Here is a 27215-nt window from a genome sequence, read left to right on the forward strand (position 1 = left end):
AGAACTGTTTGCTCAATTGTCAGTACGTGAGTGTCGTCGTAACGGCGTTCAAAGGCTGGCAATTTGAAGCGAAACCGAATGGCGGTTGATAGGATGAGAGACTGAATATGCTGTGGAATTTTGCTGGCCAAGACTGCGAAGACATCATTATCACTTCCATACATACAAACCAAACAAGCAAGCTATGATTATCAGTTGAGGAATGCATCATACAAGGTTCTCCACATCTTATTGCCGTCGGTCTCGATTACATCCTGCAAAGTGATAGTCAGTCGTCACACAAATTCTTACGACAGTCTTTCTCACTCCGTGGCAAGGAATAATTCGATCGAAATCCCAATTAGCAACTGTCGTTGCATCGCGACGCATAGCTCTGCGTACGCGTTAGTGTCAAAGCAGAAATGACAAGCGATATACAAACTTAGCGTCAACCGTTGAGTTATTGATGATGGCCCTGTGGATCCACGAGTCCGGCTTGATATTCATACGGGGCGAAGAGGATGATTTTGAATACTGATTGAGATATTAAGACAATACATATGAACAGTAAAGGAAGGTACTCGACTTGTTCATTAGCTGGTAGATTTAGAAGTAAGTCTGCTTCAATAAGTGACTTTGATGGCATATGCAAAAAAGCCACGTCTTTATTCCTAAAACCTGAAAAATAGCTGCAAAGCATTAAGTTAGCAGCCCTAGTGAACATACCAGCACGTACCAATGCTTAATCTGTATGTATGATATATCACTTTGTGCCAATAAAAATAATTATGCCTTACCTCGTCCTCAAAACCATAGTTTCTGCTGGGAAGGTCACGACCCCACACTGAAATTTAACTTCAATGACTAAAGAAAAAAGAAACGGCAATGACATACAACCATCAAATTGGAGGTCTTTGTCGCTCATATTCTTTATGGCATCTTCAACGCCTATTAACTTCGCGTTGGGATAAGCCCTTTTAAACTCTCCTGTGGTAATTGGTCAGACAGAACCTTGATGACGTCAGTAATTCTGCAGAGAATGAACGAACCAAGAAACATGTGGTGAACAGCATCAGCACCTATGATGTATCTTGGAGATTTAGATGTAAGACAGCATGGACAAGACTGAATGATGCTCACTTGACTTCGCCGAGTTCATCTATCTTATTACGCGTATCTTGTGTCAGTGGTGTCGATGCAAGTACCCAAACGCCTCCCTGTCGCAATTTGATAGCAGTGGACCGCCCTCCCATCTGGATTATTCCGAATCGCGCAAAAGGTCTATTGAGTCAACATGAGATACTATAGCAGGGGTTGGCAGAGTGATCATATGGATTCGAGCCCCTACCTGGAGAAGATCCAGACATCTTTTGCGACCTATAGAGTAACTCGATGAGAACATTATCTGCGCATAGGTAGGATTTCAACAACTGACCTCTCGAATAACAACATCGGATTTGCTCATGGTTGTGCGGATTCAAAGTGATGTGACATCACTGGGTATTTCGGGGCACTCCTCGTGGGAAATTCCGCAATGACATCACTGCTACAGTACCCGAAACACTCCAGTTGTTTTGAACTTCAGAACGTTTGCTGCATCTCCTACGTATAAGAGCGGGTGAGTCGGGAACTGCATATTGCGAGTCGCAGAGCCAAAGATCCCCATCACATAAATATTCTCTAGTGAAGCGTACAATAAATCTGTTAATTAAACAAACAGTCCGTCCAATGGCAAAGTTGAATCACGATCAAAGCCAAAAGTTTTAGAAGCATCGTCATAGCTGATCATCGCTCGACGCCTTCTTGAGAGTGTCTTGCCAGTCCAATGCTAATTTGGTAAGGGTCTTGCTTCGAACTGTATAGAAGTTCAGTAATCTAAGGATAGTTGAGACAAATTGACTGACCAAAGACCGACAATACTTCACGCAAAAGATCACGCTTAGCCATGCCTGCCACAACAGGGGTCCAAGAGTCGTCCCTTCCACCAGGTCGCCTACATGAACAGTGAGCAATTCATGTCAAAACTTGCAAGGATATGCAATCTACCAAAATATGGGGCCGAAAAGCTCCTTGATGAGTTCCTCTGCCTTCGCTCTGAAGCCCTCATCTGCTAGTTTTCTTGCATAAATCAGAAGTGCTTGCTTATATTCAAGTCCACTATCGAGGGCTTTGGCCGCATGTAACTTGCTCTCCAGATGACCGAGTGTGAGCGCCGTATTCCACCATGTGGGGCGCTCTTTGTGAGGTGCCGAGATATTCGTGCTGCCTATTGCACCCTCAATGGAGGCTACAACATCTTTGTCTTTGTTCGCTCGTTGACGACCTTGCCATACATCAGAGCCCTCTGCCCACCAGCGCTCACTTAGTTTTGTCCAGGAGAAAAGTTGGGCATCGTAAGTATACGCGATACCGGAAGAGCAATGAATCATTGGTGCGCCGTTATGTCGAACAGTGGCAGACAATATCGTGCAATTTGGCGAAGAGGAGAGGAGGGGCGTAACGGATGTAGGTGGAAAGAAGGATGCAACATTCTTCACATTTCTAAGCAGAGTAAGCACTATGGAATAAAGAAAGTCGTGCAACTTACATCGAGGTCAGCTGACCAGAAGCTGTGAGTATCATCAATGCCAACTTGCAGCCGTGTATCATCGCGCAAGGTGACCCAAAGCTTAAAGTCGCCATCAATCTGCCAAACATGATTAAGACAGTGATGAAACTTCTGTTTTCCCACAAACCTGCGACCTGTGTGTGAATACACGTTGACAGAACCGTCTTGCGAAGCAGCCGCACAAAACGTTGTGGACGCGGTCAACGCAAGCACGGGAGATGGTAAATAGTCCAGCCATAATGTCTGCTTTCCATCAGCAAATGTGACTTCCGTGGCCCCTGCAAGGAACATCAGCTAAACCAGGACGAGTCGAAGATCTTACGAACCATCTCCTTCTGAATTTCGGGCCTCAAAGACAAAGTCGCTTCCCTCCACATTGGCACTCAAGAATGTCAACAGCGGAGGGACAGGTAGCAGATTTGCACCCTCAAATAGATGCGGGCGGGTCGAGACTAAACTAGTCGATGTGATTTCTCGCACTGCGACTGTTTCCCTTGGTCGATCGCCACCAAGGGTACGCGGCTTAGACGGCCGATCTTCGGGTGTATCAAGGACTGACGCTTTCCGTTTGCCCTTGTTTGCACTTGACATACTCGTGTCGAGCGCATCGATAGGAACATCCATATCCATCGGTCCTCCCATCTCAATATCAGCGTCGTAAGTTCGTGGGCTTGGCACGGGTGATGCAGAATGTGATGCCTGCCGTGATCGGGGAATCTCTGGCACTTGGAATGCACGCGATCCGAGGCCTGCTGAAGGCGGTAACGCAGAAGTTGATACTAGGACTGAGCGTGATGTCGATGCAGAAGGCACGGACGACATAAGTACGGGTTGTACTCTCTTCTTATTGCTCTTCTTTGCAACGAGCTTGTTGATGTGCTCAGCACCATTAATCCCATTCGATGTACCAAAACCAGATTGCGATTGCGACTGGGCACGGTTTGGGGAAGGCGGTGGCGTGATCCTCGATGCTGAAGCAGCATTTGTACTGTGGGTGCCGTGCGAGAATCCTTCTGGAGTTGGTGGCGGTACAAAGCCAAACTTGTGTAAATATTGCTCTTGAGCAGAATGAGGAGCAATGCCTTCCAATTCTTCAGGGTCAAAATGGAAAACGGCTATCGTTCCGTCCGAGGATGCGGCATAGAGAGTCAGACCATCCCAGGACCTTCAGAAAAAATTGGTCAGATTCTTGACAAAGGTCAGGAGAGGCTTACCAGCTGAGATCCATGATCTGTCGTTCAAAAACTTCGCGCGCGACAATGAGAGGTCGTGCAGATTTTGTCTGCCAGATGGATATGGATCTGTCATCCGCGCCAAGAGCAACTACAGAGCATATGTTGGATGTAGCTATAGGTGACGCGGGATTTCGGAGAAAAATATGAGGATTATAGGCCTGTAACGTGCATGAGAATGGTAACACTTTCAAGATGATCAGCACATACCGCAACCTCGACTGTATTCTCATGGCCAACCAGACTGATCTCAGAAGTCCATGTGCCACGAGTTATGACTGCTGCAATGAAAACGAAGCCTTTGTTGTTCGTTGCATTCGAAGCAGTGATGTGAGCACCATCAGGCGACCAGCTGCAAAACTCTGTAAGAAAACGATTTAATGAATGTGACCGGTGGCACTTGCCTAAGACGGCGGAAAAATGTGCTGCCAGGAGAGTCCTCGAAGGGTTTTCTGATTTCTGCCTCGAGTTGCCAATCGGTCGTTCTCCAAATTTTCACAGACTTGTCGTCGGACTGAGTGGCCATAAATTCGCCCACAGGATCCCAACAAACGCCTTTGACAAATCCTTGGTGTTGATCCAGCTTTCTAAGACGTTCTGAAAGTAGTGTAAGTAATGAAGCTCTGGCGCTGAACTACTGAAGCTAAAAATAAATGCTCGAAGACGTTTGGAAGCACCAGTTACTGAAGTGTGGAATAAACCGACAGCTGCGGACAGTGCAAGCAAGAGTACAAATCCAGCTCACCCAGGGTATATCCACACCAGACTAATACGACGGAATCAAGGCCAACTGAGGCGAGGTAACGATCCTCCGGCGCCCATGCTAGGTCGGTAACGTCTGACAATTGTTTAATGCAAAGAAAAATACAACTGAGCAAACCCGATTCACCGCTTTCGTGGCCTGGAAGTCGTTTCATTGGTTTCCATCCTTCTACATTGACTTCGTTGGAACCAAAGACTTTGCCCCTACCCGACCTGTATTTGAAGGAGAGAAGCGCAGATGGATATTTCAGAAGCACATCAAAATCATATACCAAACTCACGGATCAAGATCCCATATCATCACAATCTCATCGTCGCTACCACTTGCAAGCCACCTCCCAGAATGTGCCCACCTAATCGTCAAGACGGGACCTGTATGCATACTCAATGTACACAAAGACTTTGGTGGTCGATTGCTCGTTTCGGATGCATGGTTGAGAATGGGTTTCGTGCTCCAAATACGAATTTTGGCATCTAATCCTCCTGTGGCTATGCGCGAACCATCAGGATGAACATGGACGGAAAATATGGAAAGGCGCTTCGTGTCATGGTCGGTTTTAGAACTATCTGTATGGCAGAAGATGATTAAGAAGCAAATATTCCTCACATTTCAGGTTCAACACTCACCCTTGTGCATAACCCAGGCGGGTTTTGTGAACTTCATTGCTGCACTGACTGGAAAGGCCGTGCTGGCGGATGAGCACAACAGCACCTTAATGCCTGGGACCGAAATTGGTAAGCCACGTGGTTCCTCGCGCTGCCTTCGCTACTTCAGGCTTATCAAATGTTGGGAGAATGACAACCCGGGTCATTTGTGCTTGTAGCTGGAACAAGGCCAGGACTTGCTGTTTCCTGATCAGTCTAATTCAAGCTGCCAGCTCTGTAATGCAGTCTAGTTACCGCCAACCAACAACACTCGCTGTTTCCCACCGTAAGTACTAACTTAACCTATGGCTAACTAATACTAATAGCCTATAAGAGTCCTTATCATTACAGTCACTGCGACTTTATGGCGACCGGGCTACAATCGCCGCTAGATGGTTGCGTCAGATATCACAATTCATGCGTGATGATGCGTGATGTCCGGTGAGCACATAGTTCAACTTACCTCTGCCACTTTATGTCGCACACCATATGCATCATGACATCTTTAGTCACATCCCTGTCGGTGTGCAGCCACGTTAGGACGTGGGGATCCACTGAACGTAAACGACAAGCAGCTCGTTGAGTACAGTAGGATAAACATGCTGTTTCTGCGAGTACCGATTCCAATATGTGGCGAGCGCTCCGCGGATGCGCTGCATTTCCGTTCCAACCGATAACAAATTCGCAGGTCCACCACATAGAAGTTCTGCCTATTGTTAGAACAGGATTGATCAGGAATGTAATGTCCCTCGCACAATTCCGCGTTACATGATGCGAGTGGAGATAGTTGGTGGCTCAGCCGTGCCTGTCCTGAGTACTTTTATTGCGATTCTTCTTCCTCTATACTCGTTCCTTTTCCTCATCGAGATGACGAACTCTGTGAGTACTACCCCGGAGCAGCAAACCCCGATGACGGACGGCCTTCGTCGGTCCGTCTCTCTACTGTCTTCCGTTGAGAAAAGAAGTTCGTCTTTACCCACTGATGACCTGGTGGATGAGGCAGAGGAACAATTCTCGTGGACAACGGCCATCTTTCGTCGAAAGCAGATTGTCCACCCTGACCCTGATGCAACTGCGACTAAACGCTCTGTTTTTGATGACCCTGACCTTGCCCCGCACTATTGGCCCAAGAAGGATTACGAGAATATCCACAGATTCGATCCAACCGCTCGTTGGACATACAGCGAGGAAAAGGTAAGTTTTTATACTTATCGTGATTTAACTCATGTTAAGTGGGAGGAAGGCCCTGGTCCGCAAGTTGGATTGGAAGATTATGATTACAGCAGCTATAGGATTTGCCGCCTTGAACTTGGACAGGAGCAACATCAATCAGGCAAACTCGGGCTCTTTTTTGCAAGATCTTGAATTGACTACAGACGGCAAGTTTTTTTGATTGCCATCTGAATAATATCCTAACTTGGTCATCCAGACTTCAACCTCGGAAATACTGTATTCAAGTTGGCATTTTTATGCGCAGAACTACCGTCACAGCTTGTCTCGAAGCGAGTACGTGCGTTCACTGTAAATGGTTTCGTGTGACTTATGGTCGTATGGAAGATTGGACCAGATCGCTGGATACCAACGCAGATGTGCCTTTGGAGTATGTAACAGAGCAACTGTATCAAACCGTTCTTATCGATAGGCCATAGGTTTCGTGTCTCTGTCACAATTCTGGTTGACAGGTAGGGCCTCCTTCTTGGTCTGCCGAGCGCTTCTTGGGTAATATCATGTAATTACTATCCCAAAGCTTCTTTTACTGACTAGTCAATTCAGCGTTTTGCAAGGCGGGTACGTCCAATTCTGCGTGCGCTCGAGTATACTTCGTTTATATTCCACAGCTATATCCCTGACCTGATATTATATCTATCTTGTATGTTACTTCCTTCTACCTCGTCTTATATTGCTGACCTTTCGGACAGATTTTTACACGAAGACGGAGCTACCCGTCCGCCTCGCACTGTTCTGGATGACCATGAACCTTTGCGCCATCACCGCTAGTTTTATAGCCTATGGCACACTTCATATGGATGGTGTGGCTGGCGCTGCTGGATGGCGGTTAGTAAACGTTTGATTCTCATTTCGCAAAAACCTGACTTCATCCAAGATGGCTGTTCATGATTGAGTACGCCCATTTCTTTCCAATGACATAAGACGCGCCAACTCGACCCTCTCACAGGGGAACCCTGACTCTCCTTATAGGAATTTTATCTTTTTTCCGCATGCCTGCGTCGCCAACGCAGACCAAGACATGGTTCCGGCCAAACGGTTGGTTCACGGAAAGAGAAGAAATCATTATGGTCAACCGAGTGCTTCGGGATGATCCCACTAAGGTAAGTAGTTATGTCCCAGTCTCGTTAGACCCTGTGACTGACTTGCTCCCTCAGGGTGACATGCACAATCGCGAAGGCCTTACATTGCGTCGCCTGTGGACAGCAATGTGTGACTATGACCTTTGGCCAATTTACATCCTGTACGCCGTTCCCCTTATCTTTGTAAGAGTTAGACACTTATGAAACGTAGCGGCCTCATGTTTGGCATCCCGAACACTCCCCCCTCGACATATCTCACCTTACTACTTAGGGACATCGGGTAGGTATCACGAGTATTCCTTCGTTTGACACACTCAAGGCCAGGAACACAGATTCAATACATTTAACACCAACCTCCTTACGATACCCTCTCAGGCTTTCGGAATTATCACCATGTTTGTGATCACGCTTGTCTCAGAGTTCGTCAACGAGCGTTCTATTGTATCGATGATGGAAGACCTCTGGACGTTGCCTTTTCTCGTTGCACTTTATGCATTACCTAGCAGCCCCAACCCTTGGGTATTTTTTGTGAGTGACACATTTCGCGTAGCGCATCATACGCCGTTTACTCAACTGTTCAGGCTGTGGTGACTGGTCTGTTGTCATATCCGTCAGTCCGAACTTGTCAGCATTAGTGAATCATTCTTGACATCCTTGTGTTATCAGATATACCCATCCAATCCAGGTACTACCTAAAACGATCCTCGAGCGAAATACTTATATCTTGTTCAGGTGGGGTGGTGCTCTCGTAACGCAGGGGCAGTGGCGAGTCGAACAGTCAACGCGTCGTTATACAACATGTGTGGATTCCCCCATTTTAAAACTGGAGGTATACTCACTTTCTGCTAGGTTCGTGCAAGCGAGTGGAATCATATCCGCGCAGATCTACGTAGCCAGCGATGCTCCCAGATGTATGTCGCTCCTCGTTTCCTTTTCCAGGCAACATCATAATCGTCATACTCGTCCTCTCACGCAGATCGACACGGCAACGAGATCCTCATCATCATTTGCTGCATCAACATCTGTTTTCTGTACCCAGGTACAAAGGCATACTACATCTGGCGTAACCGACAACGAGCTAAGATTTGGGATGCGATGACGACAGAGGTGAGTTCATTGTGGACTTTCTGAAGAGCAGGGGCTCTGGCACTAAAGACTTTGAATGACAGGAACGTGCACACTATCTGAGCACAACCAAGGATGTTGGGAACAGAAGACTTGATTTCCGTTTTGCGCATTGAAGATACGTTCAATTGTGCAGCTTTAATCAATTCTGCGTTCGACTTGTGAATCTTGCATTGAGAACACGAGTTAAGAGGAGCGCGATATCCTCGACACTTGAGCTCGAGTATCCACCGGAAAACAGTCGTATTCGACAAGCTCGGTATTCCCAGCTGAAAAGCTCGGATTCAAATCGGGGTATAAAACAATACCGATCGCTAAAGGAGAAAACGCGGCATGTGTCAAGATCCGAGACAGAGGGGGCGGTCTTGCGTCGCCTGTCGCTGTCTCCGGGGACAGTGACTGCGCAGTAGGAACAAGGACACAAGCGGAGACGAGTGCGACAGCAATGAACTTCGAGTGCATATGATGGGATGAGGTGAGGTCGGCTCATCCCACCATATGCACTCGAAGATACGTGCCAGTGGTCGTACTCGTACTAACCTGAAAACAGAGGGGGCTTATCCTGGAGGGGCCTAGAGCCGCTGTGTCATGCTGAGTGTACAGTATAGTCCGATCAATTCGATTGAATGTATTCAATGAGTGTCACTGATCGGTCGACCAGTCGACTAAGAGATGACGCCAGAATGACCAAGGCACTGACACTAAGGGGTGCAACAAACCCGCCACAACTGTCGTTTGGGGATTTTGCTGCAAGCAGGAACGACGAAAGAGAGACGATGGTAAGGACGTGGTCATTGTTCGGTAAGACTAAGGATATTGAGAACGAAAGAAAGATGTTATGAATTCACTAACGCAAAAAAGCCCATAGGATAGCCATGAAAATCAAACATTGATTGATGAAGAAAACAAAAGATCTAATGAAGTCCATAATAATGTCCATAGCAAGATAATGCTAATAAATAACTGTCCATGATGCGAACTACTACGCATCTAAAAAGTCCAAATCATTAAATTAGTTACAAACACCCAAATCCTTCCAAGTTCCGGAAGCATCGCCAGGGCTGTTACTCTCGGTCCACTGCGTGGCAATCCAGAGTTGACCATTGAAGGTTACTTTGGAACCCCCATTGTAGGCGGTGGACTTGACCCAACCAGGAATTCCGGTGCAATCGACTTTGTTGCTAATCGGTTGGGTGCAGAACCCGTTCAGAGTCCACGCGGCGGCGGCAGACTGAGGGTTGTTGTTATAACTCCACTGATTGGCGGTCCACAGCTGGTTGTTGAAGATAACCTGAGCGCCTGCGCTATACTAAGCCAGATGTGAGCGAAGGGAAAACTGAGACGTATACACAACTTACTGCAAGATTAACCTGCCATGGCTGGATGCCATTACACGTCACTGACAGCACGGATGGAGAGGACGCCTTGCTGGGCTGAGCAGCAGGGTTCACAGACGTCGTGGGCGTTGACGAGGTAGTAGGCGTGATCGGGATAGAGGACGGAATGGTAGCGGGAGGCGTAACAATGGTAGTGGGATGCGAAGACGTGGTAGAGGGCGGAGGTGTGATAGAAGTGGTAGGTGTGGAAGTAGGTGTAGTGGAGGTGGTAGGCGTGACAGGCTTGGAGGATGTGGTGGGTGTGGTGGAAGACAACGACGTAGTGGTGGGCGTGGACATAGTGGTGGGCGTGATAGTGGGAGTTAGAGTACCAGCCTGAGGGTCACGAGGGAAGACCACGGCGCTGGAAGGTGCCAAAGTTGCAGCGAGGATGAATGCGACACTAATGAATTTGGAGAACATGGTGAATTGATTAGAATTGAGAGTGAGTTGATGAGTTGAGTTGATTGAGGAAATTGGGAAAATCTGTGGTCCTTTTATACATTCCAGCGATGAGTTTGAGGACGTCATCCTAAACTCTGGTGGAGCCCGAAGGCAATTCAGTTGACGTTGAATGAATTGGTTACCCCTAAGCGGATGTCTCAGATCGAGGACATCCGACTCGGTTGGAAATTCTTCTTATAGACTTGATTATGTAATTATATCTGTGTCCGCGGAAACAAATTTGAATGTAATTTTCCAAGGCAATCTATCGCAAGAGAACTTACTGAGACAATCCTTATGCCGCCATCTGCCACCAGTACTGACAAGTTGGTGCCAAGGCCGGCCATGGCGAGAACACGAATTGTCACACTCACGTGCTATCGAAGCCACTCGTCGTCACACTTACTCACAAAGATAAACATGTGACATGGCAACAGCGACGATATGATAGTACCGATAAGTATACCATTAGCTGGATTGTTGTCCATGGTAGTATGTCAGATCCACGCGATCGAGTACCTCCTCCCCCTCGCATCGTCAAGAGTGCTCGGAAAGTCACTGATCCGAGACTTGATAATGCTACAAGACCAAGTACCAGCGTTGCTACAAAATCTGTCAGCTTCAGGCCGGGCGGTCGCATCGCAGCAGGGCCCCCCGCAACTAATCCAAGGCTCGATAATCCTACAAGGGTTGTTGCTGCAAAAACTGCCACCAATGATGTCAGGCTAGGCGATCGTCTCGGAGCAATAGTCCAACCTGCAACTGCTGACGCAAGGATGGATGCTCATACCAGAAACCAAGATTCGAACGCGAGACAAATCAGTACAAATCTATCACGACCTGGTAAGCGACTCAAACTAGCCGACGATGAATGAATGAATGACATTATCGCTTTCATCAAATGCTACTCGTATCGTAGCTATTCACGAATCTCTGCAGCCAAATGATGTTGCTGCCAGGGTTCCAAAGAAAGTTACTTTCAATATTGAAGATTTTCCACTACCCGTGGAGCGGCGTCCTGTCGCTCGTAATAGGGTTGGGCAGAAATCTGGACGGTTCGCTCCAGGTCTTGGTTCATCTGCTGCCTCAGAGAGAAGAGAGGAGCTTCCGTCTCAATCAACTTCCTTCTTTCCCGAGAGATCTTCCAGACCTGATGCAGCAAGGAACTTGAAGTCGTCGGCAGATGGTACGTACAATAAGCACATCCTCAACAACCTTACGCCTCATGTCGACTAGTCTCACGCAGGGGCCTTGGTAGACAGACAATTAACAATCCACGTAAGCGTATCAAATTATATCATCAGCACCGTGCTCAATGTTCCTTAGTTGACCAGCGCCGTGCCACTAAATCGCAGCAAATGCGCCTTCACATACATGCGGAGTCATTTTCTGGAAAATACGCGCGAAAGTTTGAAGGCATAGACAGCAGGACATCTTCGCGCGTACCTCGTATGTCCAGTGCAAATAGGGATGTCAGCCAGGGCCATCTTGCTGACAGCTCAAGTGAACATAGCAGCGGGAGTGCAAACTATGTCGATGTCGGTTTAAAGTTGTCCAAATTGAGCAGGGGTAAATCTTCAGGCAATCCTGTCGAGAATGTCAGGTGAGTTTTGACTGATGGTAACCGTCAAGTACTGCCTGACAGTGTTTATGTAGAGAGATGGGTGTTCAGGTGAAAGCAGCTAGAAAGCTTCAATTTGGACGCAAATCAACCAAGGTTCCACCCGAGATACAGCGTTCCATCACCCCCACGAATTCCCATAGCAGCGAATCATCCGACAATGACGAATCTACGATACCCGCTCATGCGGGCGAAGATAGCGAGGAACTGGAATATGTGGACCTTGGTATCCTCCCTCACAACATTGCTCGCGAGAAAACCGAATCATCCTCAGAATCTGACGTTACAGAAAGAGATGAAACACCTGCGGATATTCCTTCAGATACTCTAATCGAGGCTTTGGAAAACATTTCACTGACGACCATCCGGCTAGCAAAATTACGCCGTCTTCCCTTCATGCTACGAAACCTCCGCAAAGGATTTCTCAATCGATGCAAGTCCCTTGGAATCGATCCATCTCCCAGTATTCCACCTTCTAAACCTGTTACGGTCATATACAAGTGCCCAGCGCAAATCGCCGAGGATAGATCTCTAAAACGACAGGAGACTCGGACAACAATGACAAATTGGAAATGTCCACTTTGCGAACTTCACGGAGTATTTCCCGCGCAGGAAATCCTCCACGCTCATCTCCAGCGGGACCATTTAGGAGTGGGTTTCCTGTGGGATATGGTAGGTTATATGCAACAGCGGAAGATCGAAAGCTCAGCAAACTTGTGCAGGATAACTATACGCTGTGGGTAGAACTTCCACTCACAAGACATGTTGCATTACCAGTTGCGTTGCCTGCCAGTAGGCATGTTCCACTGTAAGTTTTTTCCCGTAGCATTTTATGTCCACTCCTTGAACATCAGCGATAATGGCTGCTTCACAGATTGCCCCATGAACGTGCGATGACGACAACTTCGACAAGGACTGCTTCGACAGAGATAACCGACTTTTCATCCAATTTTCACGATGGCGAATACACTCCAGCGACCACACTGTCTCCATCACGAAATACCTCTGTGGCATCTCAACCCTTTCTTGACGCAGATAAACTCGACATCAAACCAAAGTGGCATAACCCGATACTTCGTACCGGTTCACTCGCATTGTCGACTACACGCAGTACTTCTGTAACGTCTCGCACGCTGTCTCGTGCATCTTCCACTCATATTTCTGGAAGGCCAACACCCCCACCCCAATCTGATCCCCTAGGGCCTGCAGCGCAGTATCCTTACCTACTCGAGTCTGACGGCATCTATTCATGCCGCGTGGGCGGTCCTCGACTATACGATCTTCTAAACACACTACCACTGGATGAGTTTGGTGTCCTCGCATGGGTCATCCTCGATAGAGAAGAAGATATCTTCGAGATCGACAACGTGAGAGATGAAGACAAGGTCATGCAGGCGCTCTGGTTCCGCTGGATATTTCTAAATCGGTACGTTCAACTCACCGCAAAGATCTGACATATGCATATGCCAACGGGGTGTCAGGAACAAATTTGTCGCGGAATTTTTTAAAGGAACGGAGACGTTCATCAATGATAATTGGAAGATGATAGATCGGGCTGCTGGAGTCGCCGCTTTGAGGACGTGGCTTCTCGTACGTGCGGATATGTGTGAAATTGTTGCATATTCTGACGGTGGTTGATAGGTTCTCAGCATCAATAACTTTTTGTTGACTTCGGATGTCGTAGTACTCTTGCGTCATTATCGGAAGTTGACAGGTAAGAGACATTGGTATGATGATAACCATACAACCCCGAATGAGATTGCACCTGTATGATATCTGGATATTTGGTACTTTGAATCTGATCACACTCCTTAAGCTTGATCTTGATGTGATGGCCTTAAAGAAGCTACATATAGTGTTCAGGAACGATAGCGAAGCTCACTCGCTGATCTATCATTCCTCACCATTCGCCTTCAGTTGGTGTCTCCGTTCTCGCACTCTTGTTTGAACCATTAAAGCAATCACGCGACCACGTACAAAACAGGAATCAATAGATACGGTACGTAGTGTAGGTATTGTTTAATATAGCCTGGGCCCCGCCTCAACGGACAATAAACAATCAATCAAAAATCAGTTTGTGCACTCCACGGTTGAGGTTGCTCGTGCTGCACCAGGCTCTTTAACTCCTCGATCCTTACAACAACTGACCATTGGTTCCATTGATAAGCCCATATGAAGCGGTGCAGCCTGGGATAGCATTGTTGTAAGGGTTATTCGGTGCTTCACATTTCGCATTGGCTCCCGCTCCCGAGAAGCAGATCTCGCTAGGGCCGTCTGCAAGCGCCCAACCCTAGCATTTCCGAAAGATCGGTGAGTGTGCATGCACTGCTGCGAAAGATAGTTACTTACGGTCGATGCACTATATGAGCAGTTATTCCACGTTCCCGGATTTGCAACAGAAGGGTAAGTGCATGTGATAGTATCGCCTGAGCATGTCCAGAAGTTGATGCATGCATCTCCTTGCTCGATACTGATCCGCTCGTAATCGCAATTAGGACAGGCAACGCATTCTGCACTAACTCCCGTGCCGAGCGCAAAGAGCAAGGAAACGGCCAGTACAAAACGGACCATGGTTGCACTGGCGCGTTCACTGTTAGACCTAGCAGCAAGGGAATTGCGCAACGAAAACGTACACGGTGTGGTTGTTTCAATTGCGTAGCAACTCCGAGTCTTTGGCTGGACAGTCGCTCTTATATGCAAGTTGCTTCAGGGACAATTGGGGATGTGGTGAGATCCCATAAATCTCGCGTTTGATGTCATACGGTCCGTGGTGTGAGTCTGTTCGAATGACATTAGTGTGATTACTTCCAAAGCGTAGTACCTATTACCCATACTTCCTCATCCACAAAGTTCTATCACACCGTTTCACATGCATTTCCGATGTCCACAAAGCAGATATCCAGCAACTGCACAACCGGTACCGACAGACCAGCCCACCGGTGGCCGCCAACTTGAACGATGGCCACAAAGTTTGGTCACACCGTTTCACGTACATTTCCAATGTCCACAAAGCAGAGGCTAGCAGCTACATAACCAATAAGATCAGCCAACCAGTGGCGGTTAACTTGAACATGGAATATACTTTAGAAATACTCACATGTACTTAGTATGTCAAGTCACCGGAACAGCCCTCGTTTGCTCATACGGGCGATCAGACTATGACTAAGTCTTGTTTTCCAGGAAGGAGAAAGTAAGCGTTGTCTTGCTCGCCCTCGTCGAGTGAACGGTCCTTGGACTCCAACTTGGAGTCTTGAGTTCGACGATCTCAGAAAATGGGGGATTTAGTCTGCCTCCGTACGGTCTGTGCAAACTAAATGTAGACTCGCATCCTGTCAGCGGGTTGCTCGGATTCAGAAAGTGCCAGGCAGTCTGTTAAGGCCGCCGCACGATGTTACTATTGTATCCCGCCCAACCTTAGGCTCCTCCCACCCGCCTGCCATCAAGATCTTGACCTCCATCTCTTCTGACCCCTGCGAGTCTCTCACGCTTGCCTGCCTACTACTTCCTCCGTGTTTGCCTGTTTCCTACTCGCCTGTCAACACCATGTCGTTGTTTGCAACTCCCAGTCTACGGTTGACATGTTCTCCCTCCGAGGAACTAGAACTGCGACGGCAAGCTGACAAGGATGAAGAGATTGGAATGGCGGTGGTTGAAATAAATGGCGGGATGCGTGGTGGCTGGCGTAGAGTCGTAGACGGCAGGGTGGTCGCGATGATGCAAGACAACAGGCAAAACAGGCAGACCTTTAACCACCCGGAACTTTATACATGTCTCCCAGACGTTGCCCAGACGTGTCCCCAGGCTTTGGCGCACGGTCTGCACAGACTTAAGCTTCGTACATACTGGTCATTTCCTGCAAGTCCGAGTCGTGACGTCGTCAATTCCATAGCAAGGCACGGAAGATGCCGATTCCTGAATCACACGCGGCGCCCCCGGGGCAGCTTTAGCTGGCTAGCAACCCCATTTAAGCAAGAATAATAACTGGTGGCTCCAAGCAGTGAAAATACGAGATTAGCACTACTGTCAATGTTCTGTCCCAAACACTCGGTCGAGAATCCAAGTGATCTGCCTGCACGTAAGAACAACTCCACACCACAGAAAGCAAACAGATGTCACAATAAGCTACGGAAATTCGACGCGGGAGAACATGGCAGGCCGTGGTGGGCGGTGATCGTGTTTGCTCACGCTCATGCTGGACCACACCAAGACGCGTGGTATGTTCTCAAAACGCGGGAAGACATGACTGTGCTTGGGTCAAATTCGGGAGGATTATGACTAAAGCTGATGGGACATACGCCTATGCAATACCAAGGAGCAGTTGTGATGCTCTTATCGTTCTACACAGGTGTTGTGCGGCAGCACAAGAGCTTCTGTCGACTTATCCCATCGTTGCATTCTCAGCGCCTGCGGGTACCTAGTTCCGCGGTCCCGAAATTACCGAGGCCATTCTTGCACGGGCCCTGCAGCCCACGTTGGACCTCAGACAGATCGATCGTGAGCCCACTTTCGAGGACCTTTGCCCCACATCATTGAGCCAGGTGGTGGCTTGCACCAGGGCGAGGGGGTGGTCCCAGGCTACCAAAAATGAGACAAGACTGGTAGACGAGCACCGGACATATGCCACTCTAAAGACACCCATTAAATCGAAGGCGAATACTGATCCTCATTCCTTTCTGCAAAGCCAATTGATTGTCGTACGGCGATGTATATACAACGTCCATTAAGAAAGCACCTAAATGTTAGTCGACCACTTCACTCCCGATCACTGCTTGAGCTTGAGCTTGGACTCTCATGCTTCTGCTTGCTATTCTTGGCCAACCTCTTGGCACGTGCGAAGATGCCGACCTCCTTGTCTCGAATAAAGTTCACGATGACCATCGGCCAACTGGGATGTGATGGAAGAATGTCATAGAACTCTGGTGCCAGTGCTCGCAATGCTGGAAGACGCGTCCACGGTATAGAGGGGAAGTCATGATGCTCGTTGTGATAGCCAACCTGCGCAACATAATTAACGTAGGCGAAAAAACGGTACAAAATGACGTACGTTGTAAGCCAGGATGTTCAGGGGACCATAATAGCTATAGGTCTCCTGGCTGAGACCATCCCATACATAATGTTCGGCAATGAAGTGGCCTGCGCATGGATGTAGACTTCCGGCAAAGAAGCTCGAGAAGAGCAGGTATAGCAGGGGGCGAATGCCGAAAGTATGCACCAGGATATAATCCAAGAGAAGCTGCACAATCACATTGTACAAATGCCATCGGTTGGGCGTCTGCATTTTGACAAAGCCAGGTCTTAGGGCGTAAAAGAATATCTGGAACGTCCTAATATATGTGTGAGTTAAGCTCCATGCTTAGACGTGACACCGAACTCACGCGAAAAATGTCTTTCCAAGAACGTTATTGAGACAAAGCAGTTCAAAATTTGTGGGCAGATCAGTGTCTATCCCATCCTCTCCAAGATGTTTGTGATGTTCTATGTGGTATTTCTAGGAACATCCGCAGTGCCTGTCAGTCAACGTTTGCTCATACACGCGCGTTACACACCTTGAACGCGGCGAAATAGGGTACACCGATGGGCAAGTTCGCGAAAACGGCCAGGGCCTTGTTCGCATTAATGCCCTTGAATGCTAAGTTATGCGTAATCTCATGAATGGCGAGGAAAAGATTCTGGTTGGTTGTGCCGCCTACAGCATACGCGAGGAACAAAAAGCGGAAAGAGAGCGGATGGGTGTGTCGGAGATATATGGCAAGGTAGAGCTGCAGTGATACGACAGCCAGTACGACATATTTTGTGAGAGGCTCGTACCCCATGAGCTTGGTAACTTCGGGATGCGCTTTCATAATGGCCATGCGTCGTGAGCGGTGAGGTTCCTCCGTCATTATCCACAAAAAATCTGTGGGGTCTTGCGGTGGACCTGGGTAAGATACACCATCATCTTGTTCAGAAGGGGAAACAACGGTTGTCCGACGTAGAGAGCGTTTCCCTTCCGTGAAAGATTCAGCACCACCGAAGTAACTGAAGTCTAGCCAAAAATCAGCTGGTCCAGGGCGACTTAAAAATTGAATTACCAATCTCGGACCCCGTTCCTTTGCAAACTGATTGTGCTGCCATGGAGCCTCTCCAGGCTTCGTCGGTCTACTGCGAACGAACGTAATGTAAGGCGGTCAGTGCCTAGCGAATATTTAACGGTGAAGTTTCGACCACGAATTTGGAATTTGATTAATGAAGCTAGCTCGGCATCCGCCGGTTATGATCGGGAGCAATTGCGCAGCTGTGTCTCACACGGTGAGGCAAACCTCAGGCTGGCAGAGCCACACTCACTACTCTTGGCCCGACTCGTCTGATATCTAGGACGTGCTACAACGAGCGACTTTCATCGATATTGGCCCTGGCTCGTTATCAAGGACTAGTATGTTGTGCATGTCGACCACGAACGCAAGAAGCACTGTGTGGGACCTTCTCACATAATACTTTGCGTGTTACCCATTTTGAAGGTAGCGAGGGAAGCTTAGAGCTGCGCTCACTATTCTTGGCCAATGGGTTATGGCCTGATATCAAAAATCCAGGGCGTGCCGGTCCTCCGAGACGAGTGGCTGTCTCACACTTTCATTTCTTAAGCCTGAATCTCTTCCGAGGAGCTCGTTAAGCAGACGTGTCTTGCAAGTATGTCCGTAGATTCGATTGGCTTGAAATCCTGTCCATGCTAATCAGGGAACTAGTATAGGTGTATTCTCAAAGAAGCCAGCGGTCCAGTATTCCATGGTGTGCGATTCGGTCCTCAGTGAACGTAAGCTTCTGGAGATCTATTCATAGTTGGCCACACATATGCGACGCTGGGCATGTCACCATTGCGCGTTTTGCAACCTACTTTTTGTGCTGGAGCGCGAGAGATGATAACCTATGGTTTTTCCGATTTGAAGTTCGTGTTACAATCTGTACAAACATGTCAATCCTGCAAAATTTCGAACGCTCGATCGCGGCTGCATCATGATATGTTGGTTGGGGGGCAGATGACATCACTATGTCTCAACCAAAGGCGAACATAGCATTGCAGCACCCAATATGACCTCGGACCCATCTTCCTCAACCCTGAAATCATTCATTATTCACTACTCGTGTTGCCTCCAACTCCTGATCACGAGGCCTTAAACTACGTACAGAGACGCAATCAAATATCCTCGCATGCCTTTATCCTCTGTGCTTTGAACTTACTTCAAGAAAGCCCAGCTGATGAGGCTATCGAGGCTCAGGTGGCGAAAATATGTCGTCACATTAAAGTATTTTCCTAACATCTACGTTGGGTATCAGATCTGACAGAATTTCTCCCAGCACAATCGTAAGACGAGAGGTCACGCGCATGGGGCAGGCCCACATCAAACAGGCGCTAACCAACGCTTAGATCGTATAGAAGCAGAATGAATGTGGAGGGAAAATTACCACTGACGAGCTTCGAAGACTCTGGTACGATGTCTTTCACTATCCCGTGTCCCCTGGCCTAACTGTACCCTTGATTTTTTCTAGCCTTACGACATCTTTTATGAAGGCTGCGCTGGTGCAGGAAGAGCCCAGGGTAGAGCACGTGGCTTTTGTGGATGGTCCGACACCCGAGCACATCAAGAGTATGAGCGCAGAAGTTGCCCTTACTGGCGGTCAATTTAGATCATGTTCGAACCCGGTGGCCTTTACGATTATCGGTGCATCAGCCATCTGACGATCGTTTCTGAAGATCAGTCGAGACGCTTTATCACACGTATGTGGTTTACATGGATGCGAGGGATTGGTGATCAAACCACGCCAGAGGACGTGAACTACATGTATGCGTTTCATGGTTCCAGGACTTCACTGATTAACCCTAAGCGGAATCTTAAAGTAGTAATCTGACGCTACTTTAAGATTCTACTTTTAATGTTACTTTACTTCTCTCCTATACTCGTGATTACTCCCCTTACAAACACTTTCTCTTTGAAGTGCTGAGCGGACGGCATACTTCAACTCTTGTGAGGCGGCCGTTGACGAGATCAGCTCTCTTACTAGGCTCGGGACCGGTTCGGCTTATATCATGATTCTCCACCTCTCAAAGACGTATGTTAGACTGGTCACGAGCCTACTATCTTACAATACGACAAAAATACACTGGATTAGACATTGACACGAAACTACAGCGATAGCAGTGAATGGACTATTATTAATTTATTTCCATCATACATAGATACTATTTGTAGACCGGCAGTGAAAATTGTAGAAACAAGACTTACCGTGTTTTGTGACAATATTACAGCAACTTGAAGCAGGCTACTATGATAAACTGATAGATAGACTTTACTGGTGCGATTCAATCAAGCAAGCTTTCCGTTGCGGCCTCAGACTGACAGCAACGTCCAGTTTACGTAAGCCACAGCGCTTTTCTCCTTCTCTTCAACAATATTATGAACGTTCATCGATGTATCAGTCCAACGCGTCAACGGATGACAAAGTGACAACTCGAGTACTGAGTACTGAGGGACTTGGTACATGCAGCAGGTATAGCTATAAGTACATTGTTTTCATTTCGGCGTAGTTGGCTGTGGCTATCATCAACGTTCTCATTTTACTCTTGATTGCAGGACTTATACTTGGACTCAGAAAGGTCACGGTGACTCCCAATTCGGACTTTCTGAGCCGAAGACACCTGAAAGTTTTTCCATCGGAATACATTACAAAGGTCAGAAGATTGGAGCACGGTCACTTGATACATGATTTATGTGAGGATTGCTGTTGACTTGGATAGTCATTATTAGCTTCACTTCACCTTTCACTGACCGGGCATCCGAAATTCCGTTCCAAGACATATCTAGCTTTGGATAATTGCAATCTAAATGTAAATCTCACGAACTTGAGCAGGTCGTTTGGCCTTGGGGCCTTCCTTGGTTGGCTGTTATCTGAAACGAAGATAACGTCGAGCATTTATGGCCGTGTCACCCTCATCGGCCACGTTGTCCGACACACTATAGTTGGTGGAGCTCTCCCATCCAGTGTGCTCTTATCATCGACACTGGCAAAACAATATTCGCTTTCTGGCGCTCGCGTTATCCATGAACCATCTATAAAATCATACACTGTCATATAATTGTTGACTCGTGCATCGGACATTTTGCCCCCATGTCAGAAAGCCGGAGTACGGACTTGTCACCTATAGAGGTCCCGAGTGTGGAGTCTCATACTGATACCCAGCTGCACTCCCCCAGCTCAATATTGTCAAATGAACCCATTAAGCTCGATATAGAGCATGCCGTGGTTGAGGATGATCCTCGATTGTGGTCAAACACGAAGAAGGTGGGTCCATATATCCCAACATGCAGGTAGGAACTGATCGAACACAACTACAGACCGCTGTATTGTTCATTATATCTGGAGCCTCAATGTTTGCGGGTTTGGCGACGAACATACAAAACCGTAGGTTGCGTCCGTGATCCTATTGTGCCCAATATCGGTTGAATTGCCACGGAACAGCTGCCAATGCTCAAATCGAGCAACAGCTGCATGCCAGCAGCGGAGATATCAGCCTGAGTTTATCTCTGTTCGTTCTCGTCCAAGGCAATTTTCCTATCATTTGGAGTGCAATTGGCGAGATAAAGGGCCGCAAGGTTTGTATTTATTGCTGCCTTTAGAGCGTCGTTCGTTAATATGACTGACTACAGCTTGTGTACCTTCTATCCATTGCACTTTTTATAATTGGATCTGCAATCGTGGCTGTGTCAAGAACTATTGGTTTGTTGATTGGCATGCGAATCGTGCAAGCCACAGGGTAAGACAGTTCCTCAATCCCTCATGTCCGTGCTCACCTTGAGTAGGTCAAGCGCAGTTTTCGCTATTGGAGCTGCCACTCTGGCCGATATATACGAACCACATCAACGAGGTACAATGATGGGGGTCTACTATTCTGCACCTCTCCTCGGTCCCTCGTTAGGACCAATATTTGGTGGTGCACTCACGCAGGGCTTCAGCTGGCGGGCGGTTTTCTGGTTCTTAGTCATCTGGGGAGGCATAATTTTTTTGGCATTCCTTTTCTTGTTCAAGGACACGTTCAGGAAGGAGAGGAGTGTGACTTATCAGAACGTATTGAATTCGAGACTCGGAGAGCAGCAGTCGTTGGAAGCAAAGGACGAGTCGCGAAATATTTCGGAGTCAAAAGTGGATGGAGAAAACAAGACGACTTCGAAAGATATCGAAGCCCAACGACCAATTATACCATCAGCCATCAAAGACGTAAAACTGTCCATGGCTGATGTCAATCCTTTCCCTGCATACCTCTCGATTGTCAGCTGCAAGAACAACTTGGTTATATTGATAGCATCAGGTACGTACCCTCATTTTTTTGCTGAAAAATATTTTTATACCCTCTCGTGCTAGGCTTAACATTTGCGTTTAGCTTTAGTATTACATATACATCTGCAAGAACATTGTCGATGTATTATGATTATGATGCATTGAAGACTGGCCTTGTTTTGCTTGTTTATGGTGTCGGTGAGCGAATTACATGCAAATTAGGAACACCTGCCTGACGCATCTACTTATCCCAGGCTCCATAGCCGGCAGTATATTAGGTGGTCGTTGGTCCGATCGAACACTTGCTCGGCTGAAGGCTGCAAATGGAGGGGTCAGCTTTCCAGAGGTGAACGTCGAACCACTGGCCACTAACTCAGCGGGTGGCTGATGCAAATTCATGCAGATGCGACTTGAGAGCACGAAGGTTGCCATGTTATGGTTACCTTTGTCTGTGATTGGATACGCCTGGGTGTGTCAAGAACAAGTCAATATTGCCGCTGTGTGTGTGATGCTGTTCCTCGCCGGATTTTTATCAATGTACGTTCACTGCATTTTATATTGTAATTTACTTCTCATCCACGATAGATGGATGTACTCGAGCACGCTGGCATACATTGTCGATGCAAACACTGGTCGCTCGTCAATGGCAGTAGCAACGAATAGTTCTTTCCGTGGTCTGTTTGCTTTTATCGCCGCCGAGATTGCGGTTCCTTTACAAGTGAGTCCAGGTCATAACAGTTTGCGAAAGGCCAGATCTGAGGTTAGTTTAGGATACTATTGGCGATGGTGGTCTGTATACTATTTGGGCAGGTATGATAGTCGTTGTGGAGTGCATGATTCTGCTGGTGTTGTACAAAGGCAGGAAGTGGAGAGAGGCCAGTGTCGAGCGGGAGAAGCAGACACTGGATGCCAAGTAAGGTGTAGATGATCGCGCGTCCGATCGACCCTGGTTGAATATTGAGGGACAGTAAATAGCGTGGTCATAGGAAGGCCAGAATCCAATGGCCGGCATAAGTATCAGTAGGTCTCGCCATAAGTATAGAAGAAACAATTTAAGCCTGTACAAATATTATTTGTTTATTGTCCGTTGGGACTGAGCCCTACTATATTTTGGACACTACCCACACTGTATTACTTCTCTTTCCCTTTGTCCTTTGGGGGAGTCATGCCTCCGAGTACCGTTTCCAGTCTTCTCGTTCTTGTGCTATACGTCAGAGTTACTCTCATTCCTTCACGTTGCTCAAAAAATATTTGATGTTGCATTGGCGGGCGACTTCTGCTCGTAACACTTCACGTCAGATGGCGTATGCTGGTCAAACTAATAGTGGTGTACTGACTTGTCGTAGGCTTCGCATTTAAGACATCGTGCTGTTGGTGACTTTGCGATTCGATGCAGGTACTTGCTTGTTGAGTGAGACATGGCTGGTGCACGTGCGCATCAACTATTATTGATTTATTTCCATCATACACAAGTATTTGCAGACCTACAGTGAAAATTGCAGAAAGACTCACCGCGTTTTGTAACATTACAGGAACTTGAAGCAGGCTACTATGATAAACTGCCAATAAATAGACTCTACTCATGCGATTTAGTCAAGCAAGGTTTCCGTTGCGGCCTCTGGAGAACGTCCCGAAAACCAACCGTATGGCGCAAAAAAGTACGGCCCAAAGTGCGGCGGATTCAGCAGATCACAAAGAGCCAATACGTCAAAACAGTCGAACCTTAACATTCTTCAAAGTACATACGTCACGCGTGCTTAAACTATATACAAAAAGCGTGTATATTTCAGCAATAATGCATGTATCCTAAAAACTATATGGCTCCCGTCGTCTGATGCACTTGGGCTGTGGTCTCTTCCATTCCCCTTTGTTTGGGCCTGGCCATAAGGAACCACTGTCCCATTGAGCTTGAAGTGGTGCGCTGGCTGTTGGGAACCCAAAGGGCCAAGTAGGCAAATAGCACATCTCCTATACGACAAGGTCAGTCATTTCGCAAACAAGTAACTTGATTTTTTTGTTACCTCGAAACCACATGCCGGTCGGCACTTCACCCACACGCTCCAGTCCAACCAGGAGATTAAATGCGTCACATCCTCCTTCCATTCGCCCGTGAGAGTATGTATGTGATCAACTTCAGGGCATCGTTCCGGAGGATAAAAGGCGTCAACTCCAAAATTCATTCCGGAAGCCCACATCTTCGTGACGACGCGGCATATCTCATGCGTAGTTTCCCGCACCGCCTGCAGGAGCAAACGTTCGGAAGGCGTCAATGTTGTGCCACGAGACGCTATGGAGGCCGCGTGCGACGTAGCACATTCCCGAAAAACTGGCGCGGCCCACGAATTTGTCGCGTTGGCGGTGACGGAGGTATTGGGAGGCAGAGCTGCAAACACGGTGTAGGGCAAAAGCACGGTGCGCAACTGTCTCTGAATTTGTTGTGCATGGTCAAAGATTGACCCATCGTCCAACGTCAGGTTCAAAAGGTGCTGTATAAACTCTAGGCGGCTGGCATATCGATCGACCACCACGCGCAAGACCGTTTTCCAGTCAATGCCGCTAGTGGTCGCAGGTGGACGTGCTAACGCTTGAGCTAGCCTATCTTGGACGCGCTCTATATCCTCCGGTGATATTCCTGCCACTCGGTGATCCCACCGGTCCAAGCCCACACGGCGTGGCACTAAGGAGGGAACAAGAGCGGTGTCGTAGAAAGAGACAAGCCCAGAAAAATCAAGCATGATCCGGGTTTCTCCTGGATAATTTTCGCGCCATGAAGCAGAATGCACTAATCCAAAAATGTGACGCACTGATGTCCGAGAATAAATGAGACCTACGTCAAAACATGGACAGTCACTCACTACTATCGGGGTCCTCTGGCAGATATGGCCGGTCGCTGCCGATACGAATGCTCTCGAGATTTGAGAATGAAACAACCTCCATGTGAGAGGTGAAGTTGCAGATCATGATTTCACTATGGCCGTCGTCAATAACAAATCACCAAGGAACTACGTCTGGGTTCGCACAAATTCATTTCCATCCTATGAGTCACAAATCAGCATCAGGCACTCGCGCGCACGCATCTCAACATCCAACGAACCTCACAAAGCCGTTCACGCCATGCTTCTGACCCCATTTACACAGATCCTTTATGCGCCGCTCTTCACTCCGCACCCACTCGGGTTTCATTTCCGACCATGCCAGTAGATCTTGGGTGTCCATAGTGCCCTCAAGGATTTTCGCAGCGCTGTTTCCGTCAAAATAGAGCACTTTCATTGGCCGAGTGACTGCAAGGGTGAGGTGCCAGCACCCTGTTTCGATTGGCCCTTGACAGAAAATTGTGGAGTGGTCTGGCTCTACAGCCACCCAATCCAAGGCGGTCGGTAAATGGGGACCGGTGATAGCTCCATGGTAGAGGAGAGTGCCCACGGGAATAGTTCCTGGGACTATTGTATGACCTGCAGGACGTAAATGATGAGTCGCAACCCATCTGATTGGAGTTTCAAACATACCGATACGATGACGGGTATTTGGCCAGTGTTGAAGCAAGGACTTGGCCGTTTCAAACACCAGATGTCCTGTCGCGTTCACCACAGGTCCTTCATCAAGGTTCCATTGTCCAAGATCACTTTCGACCCCCGGGTAAAAGGATGAAGGCGTATGACTTGACAGAGGTGTCTGTGCAGTGAGAACCCGTTTAAAGGCAAGAGAAAGCCAGACGGCTGCGGCTTTCCTTGTAAACAGCATTCCGACGAAGCGCCAAGGGCCTTTGTAAGCTTGGTTATATATTCAGTGAGCGTATCTATAAAGTTATAGTCTGATTCCCTTTATGGAACCCTTTCCGCAGCCAGTACTGATGGGGGCGAACTCGATAGCGGTTGAGATAGCAATTTTCAATATTGTTCATTCTTCTATAATTCATGGTTGTCTTCCAGTTATCAGATGATCGACGATAGCTGTGGGGAAGATGGACGCAATGTTATTTCCTGAATTTCGCCCAGTTGTGCGCAGCGACAATCATGGGGTACTTGGTCTATCATTACGGTCACCTGAGGCTCCCACGTTGTCAGGCCCGTTAGACGGTGTACCTGGTCTAAGTCGAGGGGCTTTGAGTTAGACTGGTGACCAGCCCGTCTATGGGGCAAACCGAAGCTTTGAGTGTTCCCGCAGTGCCAGTATGAATAATTGTGAATAATTGTGGGTCTTTAAGCTTACCTGGCGACAACCTAAGTTACCTGACACATCCGATGTTCCTTAGATGCCGGCGGCTAGGAAGTCCCGTACAGCTTCCAGTTTACGTAAGCCACAGCCTTCTCTTCAACATTGGGGACGCTCATCGATGCATCAAGCCAACGCGTCAACGGATGACAAAGTGACGACTTCAGTACCGAGGGACCTGGGGCATGCAGCAGGTATGGCTATATATTGTTTTCATTTCGGCGCAGTTGGCTGTGGCTATCATCAACATTCTCATTTTCCTCTTGGTTGCAGGACTTACTATACTTTGACTCAGAAAGCCTGAGGTCGTGGTGACTTCGAATTCGGACTTTCTGAGCCGAAGACACCTGAAAGTTTCTCCCTCGGAATACACTACAAAGGTCAGAAGATTGGAGCACGGTCACTTGATATACGATGTATATGAGGATGACTGTTGACATGGATAGTCAGCTCTTTATATTATTAGTTCGACTTCACCTCCCACTGACCGGGCATCCGAAATTCCGTGGCAAGGTAGATCTAGCTTTGGATGAATGCAATCTAAACCGTACATCCCACTAACCTAAGTAGGTCGTTTGGCTTCAAGGCCTTCTT

At 47.8% G+C, this 27215-nt stretch overlaps 9 protein-coding genes across 9 annotated transcripts; 3 read left to right on the forward strand and 6 right to left on the reverse strand.

The window, feature by feature from the left end:
- Positions 1-140: 140 nt before the first annotated feature.
- Positions 141-1599, reverse strand: F5891DRAFT_309708 (uncharacterized protein). The gene is made up of 11 exons (XM_041371297.1): positions 1415-1599; positions 1328-1356; positions 1120-1260; positions 1029-1069; positions 874-966; positions 777-823; positions 716-726; positions 566-668; positions 422-513; positions 307-373; positions 141-254 (listed from the first exon to the last, which is right to left on the reverse strand). The coding sequence occupies exons 1-11, from the start codon at positions 1442-1444 to the stop codon at positions 192-194; spliced, it is 717 nt and encodes a 238-aa protein (XP_041225887.1). The 5' UTR covers positions 1445-1599; the 3' UTR covers positions 141-191.
- Positions 1419-5245, reverse strand: F5891DRAFT_1226817 (histone transcription regulator 1; the record flags this gene model as incomplete). The annotated part of the gene is made up of 13 exons (XM_041369511.1): positions 1419-1834; positions 1884-1972; positions 2026-2520; positions 2567-2665; positions 2715-2865; positions 2914-3752; positions 3802-3980; positions 4030-4171; positions 4224-4416; positions 4565-4657; positions 4709-4794; positions 4863-5148; positions 5209-5245. 13 exons carry the CDS (start codon positions 5243-5245, stop codon positions 1755-1757), a joined length of 2769 nt encoding a protein of 922 aa, XP_041225888.1. The 3' UTR covers positions 1419-1754.
- Positions 5246-5794: 549 nt separating this feature from the next.
- F5891DRAFT_1033408 (allantoate permease) lies at positions 5795-9101 on the forward strand. Its single transcript, XM_041361704.1, has 19 exons — positions 5795-6420; positions 6470-6605; positions 6656-6732; positions 6784-6826; positions 6876-6945; positions 7000-7014; positions 7065-7096; positions 7146-7281; positions 7331-7348; positions 7403-7556; positions 7611-7696; positions 7747-7815; positions 7868-8063; positions 8117-8145; positions 8202-8220; positions 8268-8335; positions 8385-8446; positions 8512-8642; positions 8705-9101. Exons 1-19 carry the CDS (start codon positions 5995-5997, stop codon positions 8774-8776), a joined length of 1839 nt encoding a protein of 612 aa, XP_041225889.1. The 5' UTR covers positions 5795-5994; the 3' UTR covers positions 8777-9101.
- Positions 9102-9672: 571 nt separating this feature from the next.
- F5891DRAFT_1188630 (uncharacterized protein) lies at positions 9673-10459 on the reverse strand (the record flags this gene model as incomplete). The annotated part of the gene is made up of 2 exons (XM_041367027.1): positions 9673-9969; positions 10019-10459. The coding sequence occupies 2 exons, from the start codon at positions 10457-10459 to the stop codon at positions 9673-9675; spliced, it is 738 nt and encodes a 245-aa protein (XP_041225890.1).
- A 448-nt stretch (positions 10460-10907) lies between these two features.
- Positions 10908-13922, forward strand: F5891DRAFT_1033423 (uncharacterized protein). The gene is made up of 9 exons (XM_041361705.1): positions 10908-11323; positions 11400-11666; positions 11717-11758; positions 11807-12083; positions 12137-12773; positions 12824-12909; positions 12976-13527; positions 13583-13691; positions 13743-13922. The coding sequence occupies exons 1-9, from the start codon at positions 10975-10977 to the stop codon at positions 13872-13874; spliced, it is 2451 nt and encodes an 816-aa protein (XP_041225891.1). The 5' UTR covers positions 10908-10974; the 3' UTR covers positions 13875-13922.
- A 286-nt stretch (positions 13923-14208) lies between these two features.
- Positions 14209-14880, reverse strand: F5891DRAFT_1033427 (uncharacterized protein). Its single transcript, XM_041361706.1, has 3 exons — positions 14735-14880; positions 14451-14679; positions 14209-14391 (listed from the first exon to the last, which is right to left on the reverse strand). Exons 2-3 carry the CDS (start codon positions 14670-14672, stop codon positions 14236-14238), a joined length of 378 nt encoding a protein of 125 aa, XP_041225892.1. The 5' UTR covers positions 14673-14679; positions 14735-14880; the 3' UTR covers positions 14209-14235.
- A 1863-nt stretch (positions 14881-16743) lies between these two features.
- On the reverse strand, positions 16744-18322 carry F5891DRAFT_1033429 (fatty acid desaturase-domain-containing protein). Its single transcript, XM_041361707.1, has 5 exons — positions 18173-18322; positions 17648-18126; positions 17477-17589; positions 17146-17425; positions 16744-17096 (listed from the first exon to the last, which is right to left on the reverse strand). Exons 1-5 carry the CDS (start codon positions 18213-18215, stop codon positions 16854-16856), a joined length of 1158 nt encoding a protein of 385 aa, XP_041225893.1. The 5' UTR covers positions 18216-18322; the 3' UTR covers positions 16744-16853.
- A 2788-nt stretch (positions 18323-21110) lies between these two features.
- Positions 21111-23466, forward strand: F5891DRAFT_310105 (MFS general substrate transporter). The gene is made up of 10 exons (XM_041371298.1): positions 21111-21416; positions 21470-21536; positions 21594-21727; positions 21782-21888; positions 21935-22440; positions 22494-22607; positions 22664-22755; positions 22813-22946; positions 22995-23127; positions 23180-23466. Exons 1-10 carry the CDS (start codon positions 21243-21245, stop codon positions 23324-23326), a joined length of 1608 nt encoding a protein of 535 aa, XP_041225894.1. The 5' UTR covers positions 21111-21242; the 3' UTR covers positions 23327-23466.
- A 647-nt stretch (positions 23467-24113) lies between these two features.
- Positions 24114-26740, reverse strand: F5891DRAFT_1164198 (uncharacterized protein; the record flags this gene model as incomplete). The annotated part of the gene is made up of 8 exons (XM_041365350.1): positions 24114-24377; positions 24431-25212; positions 25265-25377; positions 25430-25444; positions 25504-25843; positions 25916-26067; positions 26097-26179; positions 26702-26740. 8 exons carry the CDS (start codon positions 26738-26740, stop codon positions 24216-24218), a joined length of 1686 nt encoding a protein of 561 aa, XP_041225895.1. The 3' UTR covers positions 24114-24215.
- Between the last annotated feature and the right edge of the window lie 475 nt (positions 26741-27215).

The sequence above is a fragment of the Suillus fuscotomentosus genome (genome assembly GCF_016647785.1).
Source record: "Suillus fuscotomentosus strain FC203 chromosome Unknown F5891scaffold_27, whole genome shotgun sequence".
Classification (NCBI taxonomy): Eukaryota; Fungi; Basidiomycota; class Agaricomycetes; order Boletales; family Suillaceae; genus Suillus; species Suillus fuscotomentosus.